Source organism: Bidens hawaiensis, unplaced genomic scaffold (assembly GCF_021521415.1).
Source record: "Bidens hawaiensis isolate Kalapana, Puna unplaced genomic scaffold, B.hawaiensis_p1.1 tig00062261_1, whole genome shotgun sequence".
Lineage (NCBI taxonomy): Eukaryota > Viridiplantae > Streptophyta > Magnoliopsida > Asterales > Asteraceae > Bidens > Bidens hawaiensis.
Window position 1 is genome coordinate 5315 of NW_027501166.1, and position 17907 is coordinate 23221.

General features: G+C 36.2%; 1 protein-coding gene across 1 annotated transcript; it reads right to left on the reverse strand.

Annotated features, from left to right (window-relative positions):
• Positions 1–16993: 16993 nt before the first annotated feature.
• Positions 16994–17615, reverse strand: LOC143603607 (uncharacterized). The gene is made up of 2 exons (XM_077080360.1): positions 17462–17615; positions 16994–17412 (listed from the first exon to the last, which is right to left on the reverse strand). Exons 1-2 carry the CDS (start codon positions 17613–17615, stop codon positions 16994–16996), a joined length of 573 nt encoding a protein of 190 aa, XP_076936475.1.
• Positions 17616–17907: the final 292 nt, after the last annotated feature.

The following is a 17907-nucleotide window of genomic DNA, read 5'->3' on the forward strand; positions in this document are numbered from 1 at the left end:
ATCGGTATCCCTTACCGAGAATTGATGATTTACTCGATCAACTTCAAGGAACTCGATATTTTTCTAAAATCGATTTACGCTCAGGATACCATCAATTAAAAGTGCAAGAAAAAGATATTCCTAAAATAGCTTTCAGAACAATATTTGGTCATTATGAGTTTACAGTCATGCCATTTGGTTTAACCAATGCACCAGCTGCATTCATGGATATGATGAACCGAATATGTAAACCATATTTGGATAAATTTGTAATCGTTTTTATAGACGATATACTCATTTATTCCAAAACAAGTGAAGATCATGTCAAACATCTTCATACGCTTTTGACACTATTGAGAAAAGAGAAGCTTTACGCTAAATTTTCAGAGTGTGAATTTTCGTTACTAGAAGTACAGTTTTTAGGACACTTGATTAACCATGAAGGTATTCACGTGGACCCTACTAAAACAGAAGCAATTACTAATTGGGAAATTCCTAAAAATCCTACAGAAATTCGAAGTTTCTTAGGAATAGCAGGATATTATAGACGCTTCATTCAAAATTTTTCCCGAATAGCAGTTCCATTAACCAAATTAACGTGTAAGAATGTCAAGTTTTAATAGGGACCTAAGCAATAAGAAGCTTTTGTAACTTTGAAGCAAAAGTTAACAAATGCCCCAATACTTGCACTACCATAAGAGACTGAAGATTTCACAGTTTGTTGTGATGCTTCTAAATCAGGAATGGGATGTGTACTTATGCAACGTGAAAAAGTTAATGCTTACGCATCTAGACAACTAAAGAAGCATGAAGAGAATTACACAACACATGACTTAGAACTGGGAGCAATATTTTTTGCCTTAAAGATCTGGAGACACTATCTATATGGTAGTAAGTTTATTGTATTCACAGATCATAAAAGTTTAAAATATATTTTTGGGCAAATGGAGCTTAACATGAGACAAAAACGTTGGACGGAAATTCTTAGCGACTATGATTGTGAAATTCAATATCGTGAAGGCAAGACTAATATATTAGCTGATGCATTAAGCAGAAAAGAGCATGAGAAACCTAAAAGAGTGCGAGACTTAAGGCTAGAACTTCAAATCAATTTAATTGATGAAGTAAATAATGCTCAGAAACAAGAAATAAAAGAAAATAATATTGCTGATGAGAAAAGAAATGGTACCATTGATCTACTTGTCAAAGAAAATGATGAAATTCTTCGAATGGGGAACAGGATCTGGATTCCAAATATGGGAGGATTACGAGAAAAGATTCTCGAAGAATCTCATAAATCCAAATACACAATGCATCCTGGAAGAGATAAAATGTTTCAAGACTTGAAGAAAATCTGTTAGTGGATAGGAATGAAAAAGGACATAACTAGTTATGTTTCAAAATGCTTAACTTGTTCACAGGTTAAAGCAGAACATCAAAAGCCATCAGGATTACTTCAACAATTAGAAATGCCATAATGGAAATGGGAATTTCTAACAATGGATTTTGTTACCAAATTACATATCACGAGAAGAGGTAATGAGACAATCTAGGTAATTGTGGGTAGATTAACAAAATCAGCTCATTTTATACCAATGAAGGAAACTTTTAAAATGGAAAAATTAGCTAAGCTGTATGTAGACAAAGTTGTCTCATTACATGGAGTTCCATTATCCATTGTATCGGATCGGGATAGCCGTTTTACTTCTCATTTTTGGAAAAGTTTCCAAGTAGCTATAGGAACAAAATTAAACTTGAGTATAACATACCATCCACAGACTGATGGTCAAAGTGAAAGGACCATACAAACATTGGAAGACATGCTAAGAGCATGTGTAATAGATTTTGGTGGAAATTTGGGATGACCATTTATCGCTAATAGAATTCTCCTAAATAACAGTTATCATACAAGTATTAATGTTGCCCCATTTGAAGCCCTTTGTGGACGAAGGTGCAGAACTCCAGTGTGTTGGGCAGAAATAGGAGGAAAACAATTATCGGGTCCTGAAATCATACAAGAAAGTACTGATAAGATAAACCAAGTTAAGGAGAGACTAAAGACCGCACGAGATCGTCAGAAAAGTTATGTGGATCATCGATGCAAACCATTAGAATTTCAAGTTGGAGACAAAGTGCTACTAAAAGTATCTCCATGGAAAGGAGTACTCTGATTTGGTAAGAGAGGAAAGTTAAGTCCACGATTTGTTGGACCATTTCAAATTATCAAACGAATTGGACCAGTAGCCTATCAGCTAGAATTACCAGAGGAAATGTCAGGTATACATGATGTATTTCATGTAAGTAACTTAAGGAAATGTTTAGCTGATAAATCACTAAAAGTACCCCTTCAAGATATAAAGGTAAATAAAAAGTTAAAATTCGTGGAGAAAACCTTGCAAATTGAAGATAAAAAGATCAAGAATCTCAAGCATAAAAGAATAGTTCTGGTCAAAGTGAAGTGGGATTCAAAACGTGGGCTAGAATATACTTGGGAATTGGAATCATAAATGAAACGAAAGTACCCACGCTTATTCCTTGAGAACGGGACATTCAATCTTGCACCAAAACTTCTTTTTTCTCACTGAATTTCTTTACATATTAAGAGTACGGTACAATACCCGAGTGTCGTAACGATATCCTATCCGATCGAAAGAAACTTATATACGCGAATCCAAAAGCTCTGCCTATTAAGGTAAGACATTGTGTCATCGTGTAAAGTTCCTAATCTCGTGATTATCGTTATGATTATTGGTATTATACTAATCTAGATATACTACATTGTGTTTAACTTAGGTGCTTTATACCAAGAGCCGTTCTTTAATTATAAACTTGCAAGGTGAGATATTCGAGTTTTTGTACCACTCACATTTGTGTGAGGCAACTGTTTTTCTGAAACTGTCATGATAATTTCAAAACCTATAAAACTCATAAAAGATAGTCTAAATGTTTTTAATTATATTTTTAAAGTATTTTAAATACATTTACAGTGACTAAGTCTCTGTAGACTTACGGGATGGTTATTACTGGTATTGTGGGGTTTTGAATACAAAGTTTGCCTACTGGGCTATTACACGTTACGTATTGGACAAGTGTTAGCTAATAAGTAATATTACCACAGTCATAGATACGGTCGAGTGACAAGTACCTTTCGGTAATTTGTAAGCAGACAGATTTAAAAATATCTTAATACTGTAACTGTAAAAATGTGTCATTTACAAATGAATGTACTCACCAGTATTTCTTGCTGATCAAATAATTTAAACATGTTTCAGGTGACTTATTAGAGACAAAGGAATGCTGCATGCGGGCTTCCAGCTTAAATAAATGGCTTGTCACTAGAATAAAGAAACGTGTTTTGTAAATTAGGGTTTATCCCTATAAAGTTTATGTTTGTATCAAAATGGGTTAAATTCCCAGTTTATAATAATAAACATGGTGTTTTTATAACTCTGATCATTTTTCTTAACTACGGTTCGGATAAAATATTCCGCTACAAAATAATTTAATAAACACCGATATCACCAATCAATGTTCACGGCTACCATTCCAAGGTATAGGGGTCGGGGGGCTGTGACACATCAAGCTTTGTTGGTACGAACTTTGAGGCGGGGTGTCGGCTCGTCTGTTGGTGGCACGTACTTCGAGGCCAGGTCATTTATTGGCACACAAAACGAGGTAACTTTAGGTTTTCGACACGAATTTCGAGGTATGGTCGGGGCGCGCTTATTGAGGTAGAATGAGAAAGTTTTTTAGAGAGAGAGTGAATTGAGTGACTATGAAATGAATAGGCTGATGGCCCTATTTATAGGCTGATCGAGCTGACCCATTGCGATACGCGATGGGTCTTTGCCTTGGATCCATCGCTTATAGCGATTAGTCATCGGCAAATTTATTATTATTCTATTCCATAGTGATACGCGATGGGACCTTGGGAGGCCATCGATTATCGCGACTAGCCTTGTCGCGTAACCAGTAGGTTTGCCACGTGGATGGACACGCGGTGCCACGTGGGAACACGTGGCGGGGCACGTGTCACCGTCTGTCAGACCACGTCATCGAGATACGCGTGACGAGTTGGCTTTGGGGTATCACGTATCACGACACCGCCCATTCTTGGGTTTTGTAACTTACCCATAGCGATACGCGATGGGTTATCTTCTGATCCATCGCGATGCAAGATGGGTCAGGGAAACGAATTTTTATCTTTTTGATCCTTGAACTTTGAACACTTGGTAGATATCAATCAAAATTTTCATGATGTTACACGGTGTATTTTGATGCCTATTACGTAAGAAGATTCTCTGAGATTTTTCATGTCAAAATTATGTGAAAGTAATCGGTTTTATTCATGCGACAAATCTAGACTATTTCTTGCCAAAAGGATATCATCCACATAAAGGACAAGTATAGCAAAGTTGCTTTCACTCAATTTTGAGGTATGTGCATTGATCCACTTGTTTTTTATGAAACCTTGTTTCTTCATGACTTCATCAAATTTTATGTATCATTGACGTGATGCCTGTTTTAACCCATATATGGATTACTTTAACTTACAGACTAAGTGTTCTTTACCTTCAGGTTGAGTCATGAACACATCCTCATGTAAGTCTCCATTCAGGAAAGCGGTTTTGACATCCATTTGATGTAGCTCTAAGTCAAAATGAGCTACTAATGCCATAACACTCCTTAAGGAATCCTTCCGTGATACAGGTGAGAAGGTTTCTTGATTATTAATTCCCTCCTTTTGAGTATAGCCTTAAGCAATCAATGTTGCTTTATTGCGTTCGACATTTCCATTTGGGTCTAATTTGGTTTTGTAAACCCATTTACAACCTACGGGTTTTACACACGATTTAGATAATTTTGCATACAATTACATGGATAAAATTGCATTCAGTGGAAAACTAATAGCCAACAGAAATTCATCGCTATCGAGAAGTCATAAAGTCAAGAAAACTCAGTTTTACGTTGGGTGATATAATAGCATAATCCATGATAAAATAATGATATCATGCTAAATATATATGTTTCCCTTGTATGTTTTATTTAATATTTAATTGGTTTTTATTCATTTTTAGTTAAGATTTGTATTGACATTATTGTGTTTTGTAGGTCCCGGGAGTTGATCGTGGTCAAAAAAGGGCGAAAAACGAGTCAAAATAGCCAAAACGAAAAGCCGGTACGCATCAGAAAATGAACCGGAAGGAGAACCGGTCGAACCGTCCCCCCTAATATTGCACGCCGCGTCGCGCGACTGGGGGGCTAGACATGGTCACGGGGCGCACCCACCATCAGATTCTAGATAGTTTACTCGTTTTTTTTCAGTATTGGGCCCTGTTTCAGTATATAAATATCCTTAACCTGAAAAATACCCTACCAACCAGAGCCGAATTTGGAGTTTCTTGGAGCTTAGGATTGCAATATTTGGCGGTTTTGAAGGCAAGGAATCACCCGGTGAAGCGCTACTTGTTCAAGAACGAAGACTACGGGTTTTATCGCCTTTAATCATTCGTTTCTACTGTTTTTCACAATGATTTCTTTTATCATTGTTTTGTTTGATTTTAAGATTCTAGGCTTGATATTATAGACCGCCTTGGCTTATGATGAACCATCATTGATGTTTTGATTTTAGTTGGATTGTTTCTTTCGTTTTATGATTCAGTAATCTATTTGATTTTACTTGATTGATGCATATGTGCACTTGGTTTTGGTTGTTCTAGTTTTATTATTCCACATAATCATTGGTGATTGTTTCATATGATAGGATTTTGTTAGGTCATTTACTGTGTGTTCTTGACTAGTTTATGATTGAATTCGAATAAGATCATAGGAATAATATTATTAGTCAAACGAATAAAAGTGTGCTGCAAACCTAGAAAGTTATAAGGTGATAGGTTATTGTTAGATCTTTGTTGATTAAGATTGCTAGATTTAGTTCTTCGTAAAGAGTTCGTCTAGATTTGATTAATTAACATTGTCTAGCGAGTCAATTGAGTTTATTAAATTATCTTTGATTTCCGCGCTGTAAGGTAGGATTTCACTATAAAGGTACTCTTTCGTAAATTAATTAGATAACCGTAAGGGAGTTTAATTTATAAACTGGTGTGTCTTAAAACTTATTAGAAACCCAGATGTGTCTTCTTGAGAAGGGTCATGGGTCCTGTGCGGGTTTTCTTTTAAGTGTCTATTTTACGATCCCAGTTTCATAACTATTATTTTCCAACTATTTGATAACTGAAACTTTGGGATTCTAGCCTAGATGGTTTTTTCATTATCATCTGAATCAGTCAAACTTGCTTGTCTTGTATTTCATTTATTGTCTTTGATTAATTAGTTTATTTTATTAGTTTAATATAATATAATTTAACCCCCCCCCCCCCGTAAATAATATTAACAAATAGCCGTGCCAGTAAGTCGAGTCTAATTTGCTAGTTACGTAATTTAAAGAGCCTCGTGGGTTTGATATCCGGACTTACTTAGTTGTACTAGAGTCAACTGGTAAACTTGCCGGTTAGTAATTTAGTCGAGTTTTAAGGAGTCTAGAGTATTACTTAGTGTCTAGATTAACGTGTTTTTATTTAACTACTTTTAGCTCATCAATAAATTATTTATATAACTCATCTAATTTAACCTACTATTTCGAATCAAGTCATCATGATATTCGTTAACATCTTTACCAACAAAACCAATAAACCAAATTCTAGAAAATATCATGAGTTCATAAACCGTTTTATCTATCATAAAGAAACAAAACTTATAACTGAACTGATATAATCAACGTAAGCTCTGATACTACATGTCGATTATATCGTTAGCACACGGGCAAAAGTTAAGAACCACTAACAAGTAAACTCAGTCATGAGCATTAGATAAATGAATTATTAACCGTGTTTACTTGTAGGGATGGTTATTTTTGAAGATGATGAAGCCATTATACTAATCTTTCTTACTTCCCTTTAGATGCCTTTGTTTTGATGGATATAGTGTGCATATGAGATAAGATATGGGGTGTTCTATTGTATATTTATGAATACACATACAAGACATTAAAAGGTAAGAGTCATTTCACATTATGTAATTGCATCCATCATGTAACTACCAAATTAATGGGGACTTTTCATGTTATTTGGCTAAGTTCAATGAATAATCTAGAAGACCATATTTAAGTAGCATCATTTTCAACAGTTATTTGTATGACATCTTCATAAATCTGTTGATTATGTTGAAAAATTTGTTACGTGTGCATTAGTAGGTTGTTATGACACAACAAATGCACACTAATAGACATTGATGAATGAGATATCGATGTGTGATTGTGTGTATTTGAAAGAAAATACTATAATGGTGTATCCCACATTGGTGAGATGAAAAACTTGTGCCTTGTTTTTCCTCTATAAATAGAGAGGTAAACTAAGTTGCAACACACACCAAACCTTACACACAACACAAGTATTGTTGCAGGGTTTTTCCAACTTCTTCTTCTACATTTCTGGTTCCTTTTATTCGAACCTTTTTCAGGTTTACGGTTAACTCCGGCAGTACTACTGCTCCAGCTGTTGTACCCTGGGAAACAACGAGTTATCTTGGGAGACTCGAAATATTGTTTTAAGGGCCCCGTTTTCAACACGATCCTCAGCCAAACCGTTTACATTTTTTTTTGTATTGTATTTGGTTTATTTCTTTGATTCTGTATTGTATTTCAGATTCTTGTATTGTATTGTATAAGTAATAAAACTATTTGTTAATTTTCTCTTTATTTACTCAATTCACGAATTCGGTTCCTACAATCTTAAAACAATATTTTTAAAACCGTTTCGTGAAAACTTTGTTTAAATTTTCAGAAACTATTCTGTTTTGATCCAAACCAGTTTTGTTTCAAAATAGTATATGTATTAAAAACAATTTTTTTCTTTTCTGTTTTGGTCTCAGAATCAAGAATTGGATCTTCAAAGTTGGACTTAGACAGATTCGTTCTTGGTTTAACATTCTGAAATCAGAAAAGGCTCCTTTTTGGGCTGTTTTTGGCTATCTAGCACGAGATAGCTTATCGTGAAAACTTTGTTTAATTTTTCAGAAACTATTCTATTTTGATCCAAACCAGTTTTGTTTCAAAATAGTATATGTTTTAAAAACAGTTTTTTCTTTTCTGTTTTGTTCTCAGAATCAAGAATTGGATCTTCAAAGTTGGACTTAGACAGATTCGTTCTTGGTTTAGCATTCTGAAATCAGAAAAGGCTCCTTTTTTGGGCTGGTTTTGTTATCTCACACGAGATAAAGCTATCTCGCACGGGATAAATTTATCTAGCAAATTTCAGATTTTCTGAATTTTTTTTCTAAGTTACTAACTTGGTCTATTTTCTGTGTGCAAGAATGACAGGACCAACCCCAAACACTTCTAATGCTACCCCTGCTGTCCATTTGACCACCCCGGCCAATGTGGGAGCAACCACAATGGCTAACCATGCTGAAAAACCCGAAAAGTTCACGGGTGTCCACTTTAAGATGTGGCAGTAGAAAATGTTTTTCTACTTGACAACCTTGAACTTAGCAAAGTTCTTGGAGAAAACAGCCCCCATACCCACTGCCCAAGATGATGCCCAAAGTGTGAGTGCTTTGGACGCTTGGAAACATTCTGAATTTCTATGTCGCAATTACGTGCTCAATGGTTTGGCAGATCCATTGTATAACGTCTATTGTGGGATAAAGACTGCCAAAGAACTATGGGAGTCGTTAGACAAGAAGTATAAAACCGAAGATGCGTGAACAAAGAATTTTGTTGTGGCCCGTTTTTTGGACTTTAAAATGGTTGACTCCAAGACTGTGATCACCCAAGTCCAAGAACTACAAGTTATACTTCATGAAATTCATGCCGAGGGTATGACACTTAGTGAAACGTTCCAAGTTGCAGCCATAATTGAAAAGTTGCCTCCTAGTTGGGTTGAGTTTAAGAATTATCTTAAGCACAAACGAAGGAGATGACTATTGATGAATTAATTGTTCGTCTTCGAATTGAGGAAGACAATAAAACGGCTCAAAAATCAGCTCGTGTGGAGCCAATGGCTAAGGCCAACATGGTTGAACTTGGACAATCTTCTAAGGGGGGGCATAAGGGTAAGGGTAAAATGAATAAGGGAAAGGGAAAGGTGAACCTTGGACCGAAGAAGGAGGTTGTGAAATAGAAACCTCAATCTTCAAACTTCCATGGTGTTTGTTACAATTGTAATGAGAATGGCCATCGTGCGAACCAATGCAAGAAGCCTAAGCATGAGCGTGCGCATATGGTGGATGAAAATGGTGAACCGTTGGTGGCAATGATCACCGAGCTCTCGGCAATGATTGAAGAAATCAATCTTGTGGGGGACAAACCGCAAGGATGGTTCATTGAAACGGGTGCGACCCGTCATGTGTGTGGTGACAAGACCCTCTTTAGCACCTTTAAGGAGGCTGCTAGTGATGCTAATTTGTTTATGGGGAATCAAGCAACGGCCGACATCAAGGGTGAAGGGAATGTGATCTTGAAGATGACTTCGGGAAAAGAGCTTACTTTGAGCAACACTTTGTATGTGCCCGAAATTCGTAAGAATTTGGTTTCGGGTTAGTTGCTTAATAAGTTTGGTTTTCGTTTAGTGTTTGAGTCGGACAAGTTTGTCTTGACTAAGCGTGGAATGTATGTTGGTAAGGGCTATGCCCTCAATGGTATGTTTAAACTTGATGTAACCGTGAATGGAAATGAAATGAATAAGGCATCTACTTCTGCTTATATTATTAAGTCTTTAAATTCAAATGTTTGGCATGGTAGATTAGGACATGTAAATTTCAATTCACTTCATCGTTTAATTAAATTAAAAAGCATACCAACATTCCACATTGATACAAACTCGAAATGCGAATCATGTGTTGAATCCAAACTTACAAGATCATCCTTCAAATCGGTTGAAAGAATAACCGAAACACTTGATTTAATTCACACCGATGTGTGCAATTTAAAAATGTGCCCAACAAGAGGGGGAAACAAATATTTCATCACGTTTATTGATGATTGCTCAAAATATTGCTATGTATATTTACTTAAAAGTAAAGATGAAGCAATAGAAAATTTTATCTTGTTTAAAAATGAAGTTGAGTTACAACTTAACAAGAAAATTAAATGTGTGAGAAGCGATCGAGGAGGTGAATACGTTTCACCATTTGCGGATTTATGCGCACAAAGTGGCATAATACATGAATTAACCCCTCCTTATTCTCCACAATCAAATGGCATGGCGGAACGAAAGAACCGTTCATTGAAAGAGATGATGAATGCCATGTTGGTTAGTTCTGGGGTGAGCCATGACATGTGGGGGATGACATTTTAACGGCAAATTATCTTTTAAATAAGATACCTCTCAAGAATAGGGACGAGACTCCTTATAAGTTATGAAAGGGAAGAGAACCTTCGTACAAATACATGAAAGTGTGGGGCTGCCTAGCTAAAGTCACCGTACCACCTCCTAAAGCTCTTAGGATTGGACCCAAAACTGTTGATTGCATTTTCATTAGATATGCTCACAATAGTAGTGCACATAGGTTTTTGGTACATGAATCCAAAAATCCAAATGTACACGTAAACACTTTCATGGAGGCGAGCCCCAATACTGTCTCGTATTTTGAGCACGTGTTTCCTAAGTTAGGACACACACATGAGGCCTCATCATCAAGAGCGAATGATGTAGGTGCAAGCTCGTCAACACAAAATGACGACTTGGTTCATGAAGGAACACATGAACGGCCCAAGACTGAGGATGGTGATTTAAGACGAAGCAAAAGACAAAAGGTTGCAAAATCCTTTGGTCCTGACTTCGTAAGCTTTATGGTTGAAGGTGAACCTAATACCTACCATGAAGCGGTGACCTCACCTGAAGGACCTCAATGGAAAGAAGCAATCAAGAATTAAATTGATTCGATCTTACAAAATCATACTTGGGAATTGGTAGATCTTCTAGTTGGTTGCAAACCACTTGGATATTGTTGGATATTCAAAAAGAAGATGAAAGCCGATGGAAGTATTGATAAATACAAGGCGAGGCTAGTGATCAAAGGTTTTAGACAAAAGGAAGGTCTAGACTATTTTGATACTTACTCACCTGTAACACGTATAACCTCTATAAGATTGGTGGTTGCAATCGCGTCTTTACGAAGTTTGGAAGTGCACCAAATGGATGTAAAAACGGCTTTTCTAAATGGTGATTTGGAAGAAGAGATATACATGGAGCAACCTGAGGGTTTCTCCGCCCCTGGTCAAAAGGTCAAAGTATGCAAACTCATCAAGTCTTTGTATGGCTTGAAGCAAGCTCCAAAACAATGGCACCAAAAGTTTGACCAAGTCATAATTAGCAATGGTTTCAAAATTAATGAGTGTGATAAATGTGTTTATGTTAAAAACACAAATGGAGGTTATGTTATTTTATGCCTTTATGTGGATGACATGCTTATCATTGGGAGTAATGATAAAATGGTTCAATCTACAAAAGACATGTTAAAGGCACGATTTGACATGAAAGACATGGGTTTAGTTGATACTATTCTTGGAATAAAAATCATTAAAACCAAAGAAGGTCTTACTTTGAGTCAAGCACACTATGTCGACAAGATTCTTGAAAAATTCAACAAGGAAGACAAGCGAGTGGCTCGTTCTCCTGTTGACACTACTCTACATCTATGTAAAAATAGAGCTGAGCCGGTTGCTCAATTAGAGTATTCAAGAATCATTGGAAGTCTAATGTATCTCATGACATGTACGAGACTCGATTTAGCATACACGGTGAGTAGGCTAAGTAGATATACTAGCAATCCAAGTGTTCAACATTGGAAAGCTATTATAAGGGTGCTTAGGTACATAAGATACACAAGAGACTATGATTTGCATTATACCAACCATCCAGCTGTGATCGAAGGGTATACTGATGCGAACTGGATTTCGGATATGAAAGATTCCAAATCAACAAGTGGGTACGTGTTCCTACTTGGTGGGGCAGCAATATCTTGGAAATTATCCAAATAAACTGTAATTGCTAGATCTACAATGGAGTCTGAATTCATTGCCTTAGACAAATCTGGGGAAGAGGCGGAATGGTTACGTCAATTCGTGGAAGACATTCCACAATGGCCAAAGCCGTTGTCGGCAATTTGCATACACTGTGTGTCACACCCTCAAAATCCACTAACGGAGTTTTACCGTCAGAGGGTGTGAACTAACAGGATCGGAATCATTAGTTATAATCAAACCATAAAAACGTTTAAATGCAAATAAGTGCGGAAGCGTAAACCATAAAGATGATTCAAACAATGCATGTTCCTAGACCACGCGCCCGCCTCGGCTACCTGAGAATAACATACTAAAAGGGTCAACACGAGGTTGGTGAGTTCACAAGTTATATAAAAATAAATCATTTAGCGTTTGCGTTCAGCGTTTTACGTTAAGTGTCTTGCGTAACCATGTTACGGCGTTTAAGCGTTTTGCGTAACCACGTTACGGCGTTTAAGCATTTTGCGTAACCACGTTACGGCGTTTAAGCGTTTTGCGTAATCACGTTACGGCGTTTAAGCGTTTTGCGTAACCACGTTACGGCGTTTAAGCGTTACCAGATAGTGTTATGTCAAATTATATATCGATAAGTAGCTAATCTATACAACAAGTATTACTAAGTGGTTCGAAACCGAAGCTGACTGTTTATCAAGTGCCCGTCACCAGGTCAATCCAGACCATGGTAAGTGTTAGCCAAAATTACACCCACTCAACCTCCAGTTGAGCTTAGCGTCGGGTGGGGTTTGTCAAACCCAGTAGTACTACTCAACAATGACTCGCTATTATCCAATATTAACCGGTTCGATGTGTGGGACTTCAAGTGTTACGTTTGCCGCTTAGCCTTTACAAGTGATATATAATTTATTAACAAAATCTCAAAAATGCGTTTATCTCAAAAATGCGTTTATCGGAGTATGTTATCTCCCCCAAGTGAAAAGCGTTTGAAAACAGTTTAAAGAGGGGAAAGTGAAACTCACTGTTTGCGAAGAATCTCCCAAAATAAATCACCAAGTGATGCGCGTCGTAGAACTTTCTCTAGTGTTCTAAATTAACAAAGAGATTTTCTAAGTGTCGGAACGTTTAACGAGTCTCTAGACTCGGCACATAATACCTATGCACATAACATGTGTCGTGTTTCGTTTTGTGGATCGTGTGTGACTTAAACAAGTACATTTGTGATACAATACGTGTGTGAGCAATTACTTTCGTGTCATGTATAAACAATGTACATCACTAGCAAATACTCCCCGTAAGGGCAATTTAGTCAAAATACGACAATTAATTAGCAATTACTCCCCACAAGGGCATCTTGGTCAATTTATGACAATCAATTAACAACTATCATATTTCATGCAATTTCACAACAATCAGCAGCTAATTTCATCGAGACAGAATTTCTACTTGAAAGATTGTACTATTTCACCGATCATAACATCTCAATTAATTCACCAAAAATCATCACTGAAGCATACATGTCTTAGGTTTCCAGAACATATTTTATTTTATTTTTATTCCACATAGATTTCTCATAATGATCAAAACACTACAGCAAGCTCATATCAGTCAGATTCATGCGCAACAGAATGTTATTTGCAATTCCTATTAAAAGAAAAATCCAATACATTCAAGACCACTTGGGTTAGGTTCCTAACTCAATAAGTCAACTTCCAGAAGTGGAACCAACCCAATTGGCCTCGTAGATCATGAGATATAACATTTACAAAACAACCTAACAGCAGGTCTAACAACTCAGCTTTGCACCACGTTTTTGTAAATTCATAAAAGTTAACTTTCACACGTCCAAAAATTACAAATTTATATTCTTTAGAAACTAGACTCAACCTAGTTTACTGTAGTATCAATTATCTCATTCATTTACCACATTTACATCCCGTTACAGTCATTCAATCATCAACAACACAATCAGTCCAGAAACTGTTTTCATCCAAACTCAACAATTTAACTATCTATAGATCACAAATCATTCATAGAACATTCTAGACATCATAACTCCTATCAATCATACCATACATACATAGTTAGGGTTTTACTTGATATCAAACTCAAAGACAACAATAATCATGCAACAATATCAAATCTAGTTATCAATCATCATCAATTAAATCAAGAATCACATGAATATCATAATACCAAGAAATCAGCCATAAAGGTTTACAATTAACCCAATAAAACTAACAATTAAACATAGAGGATACATAGAATAGTTGTGTATACCTTCCTAGCACCTTAATCTTCAATCAAACTTGAAAGATCTTGATTGTGTGTGTGTGTATATTAATCGATCTCAAGGAAATAAAGGGAGGGGATGGCTGCCGATTTTACTAGGGGAATAGGAGTAGGAGGTTAGGGTTTAGGTTTACCATGTATTTATAAAGGAATATGTTACACTTTGGCCCCTCAACTCCTAAGTATTACTTTTTCTAAAACATTCTATCATAACTTGCACATTAAGTTAACATTAAGTATTACTTTTTCTAGAACATTCTATCATAACTTGCACATTAAATTAACATGACAATAATATTATCACATAACACATAATCCTAACACATAATTATCACATAATTAGTGTTTTAGTGTTTTTCGTTTATTCATCAATCGTTTGCGTTTCGGTGCAAATCCCGAAAGACTACTACACATGTAGTAAGTGTTAAGCGTCATTTAAACCCTAGTTTAAATGTAATGAAGTTTGCGTTATAGATTCAATAAATCTAAAGTTTGAATTGACGGAGTTGCGTTAACGGAGTTAACCTGAAATTGACGATTGTCACACTGTGACAGTGAGTCTGCAATTGGTAGATCTCAACGTTCAATGTATAATGGCAAATCAAGGGATATGAGACGTAGACATAACACGATACGACAACTACTGTCAACGGGTGTTATCACGATTGACCATGTGAGGTCAGAAGATAACATTGCAGACCCGTTAACAAAAGGCTTAAGCACGGATAAATTTTATAAGTTGTCGAGAGGAATGGGACTAAAGCCCGCGATAAAGGAAGTATAAGGGAAACCTAACTTAGTAGACTGGAGATCCCAAGAGCTAAGTTCAATGGGCAAACTTAATCATATGACCAGAGGCAGTCACTGTGGGGGAGTACCCCCAAAACCAAAGGGAGTCTTGAACTTCCTAGTCCTTTCTCCTAGGGGAGTACCCTAAAACCAGTGACATTTGGGAGAGGTTAAGCATATTAAGGTTAAGTGAAATAATCATAATGCTTTTAATGATTCATGGGAATCACCTATGTTAGAGAGAAGTGTGGTCGCTTCGAATGGAATTGTGGGGAGGCGCAATTTCCCAGAGCTCTCGCAGAACCAGGACCGTGATCCATGACCATAACGGACACAAGAATGAGGGGTTGACCAAACCAGGGAGAGTATTGTGTGAAGGCATATTGTCGTCTACACAAATGGGGGTCTGTTCAAAGTCATCGCGACTACAAACCGCTCGGAGGCTAAGTGTGCTTCACAACGGAAGTTCAAAGGGTAACACCTACCTATCCGGCAATACTCAAGTGCTGAAACTTACTTCGAAGAATCGATTTTCATTCATGTGGGGGATTGTTGGAAAATTTGTTACGTGTGCATTAGTAGGTTGTTATGACACAACAAATGCACACTAATAGACATTGATGAATGAGATATCGATGTGTGATTGTGTGTATTTGAAAGAAAATACTATAGTGGTGTATCCCACATTTGTGGGATGAAAAACTTGTGCCTTGTTTTTCCTCTATAAATAGAGAGGTAAACTAAGTTGCAATACACACCAAACCTTACACACAACACAAGTATTGTTGCAAGGTTTTTCCAACTTCTTCTTCTTCTACATTTCTGGTTCCTTTTATTCGAACCTTTTTCAGGTTTACGGTTAACTCCGGCAGTACTACTGCTCCGGCTGTTGTACCCTGGGAAACAACGAGTTCTCTTGGGAGACTCGAAATATTGTTTTAAGGGCCCCGTTTTCAACACGATCCTCAGCCAAACCGTTTACATTTTTTTTTTGTATTGTATTTGGTTTATTTCTTTGATTCTGTATTGTATTTCAGATTCTTGTATTGTATAAGTACTAAAACTATTTGTTAATTTTCTGTTTATTTACTCAATTCACGAATTCAATTCCTACATATTATGCTTTCCTTACAGAGAGCTGTAGTTTCGTCACACACAAATTTACCTATAGGTGGTACGTAGCTGGACTATTTTTCTCACTCTGTGCTGATATAACATATAACGAGCTTGCATATTTGGAATGCATCCACTTATTTGTAGAAATTCTTGATTAGTAAATTAGCATTATGTGTGAGCCAGATTTTCTTTTTAATTTAATAAGGTATTCATTTGTTGATTCTTTTAATAAATTTTGACTGCTGCTCGTTTTGGAAAATGTGTTGTGCATCACGATTTGACTCGTGTGCATTGAAGAAATTAATCCATAAATTCAATTAAGTTACGTATTAGTTTAGGGTAGACTTAGAAATTGCATAACAAACTTATGTTAGCCTAAAGGGATATGACATGTTGTCATCTTTCATTAAGGTTTATTAAGAACATTAGGTTAGGTACCCGTGTGATACACGGGTTGAATAAATTATATTATAAAAAAGTCAATGAATCTAAAGATACACTTAAAACATCTAATAAATTATAATGAAGACAAATAGAATTACATGACAAAACTCTCTAAAAATCTCTTTATTTACAACGTTCATAATCTTTTTTTAAACTTGACAATCTTCATAAAAAATGAGTACTTTAAGTCCTCTTGTTTTAACTCTAGACAGCGCAACATATAACTGGCCATGGGCGAAAACTGGTTGTCTAAGAAATAAACCAACCCTAGAAAGTGATTGGCTTTGGCTTTTATTGATTGTCATTGCAAAATAAACAGCAACCGAAAACTGCCTCCTTTAAATCTGACGGAATTTATTTATCAGTTGGTATAAGATTTGTTCTTGAAATATAAGTGCGGTCACCAATATTGGTTCCAGATATGACAACTTCAATAACACGATTATAAAGTCTTTTTACCTGTAGTCTTGTTCCATTACATAGACCATTTTTTTGGTAAACATTTCTAAGTAGCATGATCGGTACTCCAACTTTTAGTACTAACTTGTGATTTGACATTCTAGAAAGTTTTAATCCATTTAAAACATCAGGAGAGTACATATTTTCTTGAAGCGTATCACGAACATTTTCATCTGGACATATACTATCAGAGCTAAGGTATTCTTTCTCTTCTCCTGGAAACATGGACAACAAACGATCGTTAACTTCCTCAACGACCTCATTTGTTGGTGAGTAAGGCTCCTTCACTAAAGAAATTTGGATTTTCATAGTCTCTGAGGGTATAAGGATATACAAAGTTAATTAATTGTGAAATTTGATCACTGGTATCCTTAATAAGAAGATCGTCAGGAATATCAAAAGTTGCGTCACCATCATTTTGACCACCAAGTTTTCCCTCTCCTAGATCCAAAAGCCAATTAGCGAACTCTTTTGTTTCTTGTATTTTAGATTTGTCACTTCCAACGGTTAATCTCATGTTTTTTGTTAGTTTAAGTAATTTGCAAATACCCCAAAGGTAGGATGAACACAAAGATGCATTAACAATGTCTTGCATCGTGCTGCCTTGAATAATAGGAAGAGTTTGTTTAAATCACCACCAAAAACGACAACTTTTCCACCAAATGGCCTTTCACAATTCATGTTACCATTTTGACCCAACATGTCTCTCAAGGTCCTATCCAAAGCTTCAAGCGCATGTTTATGAGTCATAGGTGCCTCGTCCCATATAAATAACTTTGTTTCTTTAATAAATGAGCAGCATTTGTGTT

Coding starts and splice junctions, on each gene's coding strand:
- LOC143603607 (XM_077080360.1), bottom strand. CDS start 17,615: ATGAGATTAACCGTTGGAAGTGACAAATCTAAAATACAAGAAACAAAA. Junction 17,413..17,461: donor TCTTCTTATTAAGGATACCA/GTGATCAAATTT, acceptor TTATACCCTCAG/AGACTATGAAAATCCAAATT.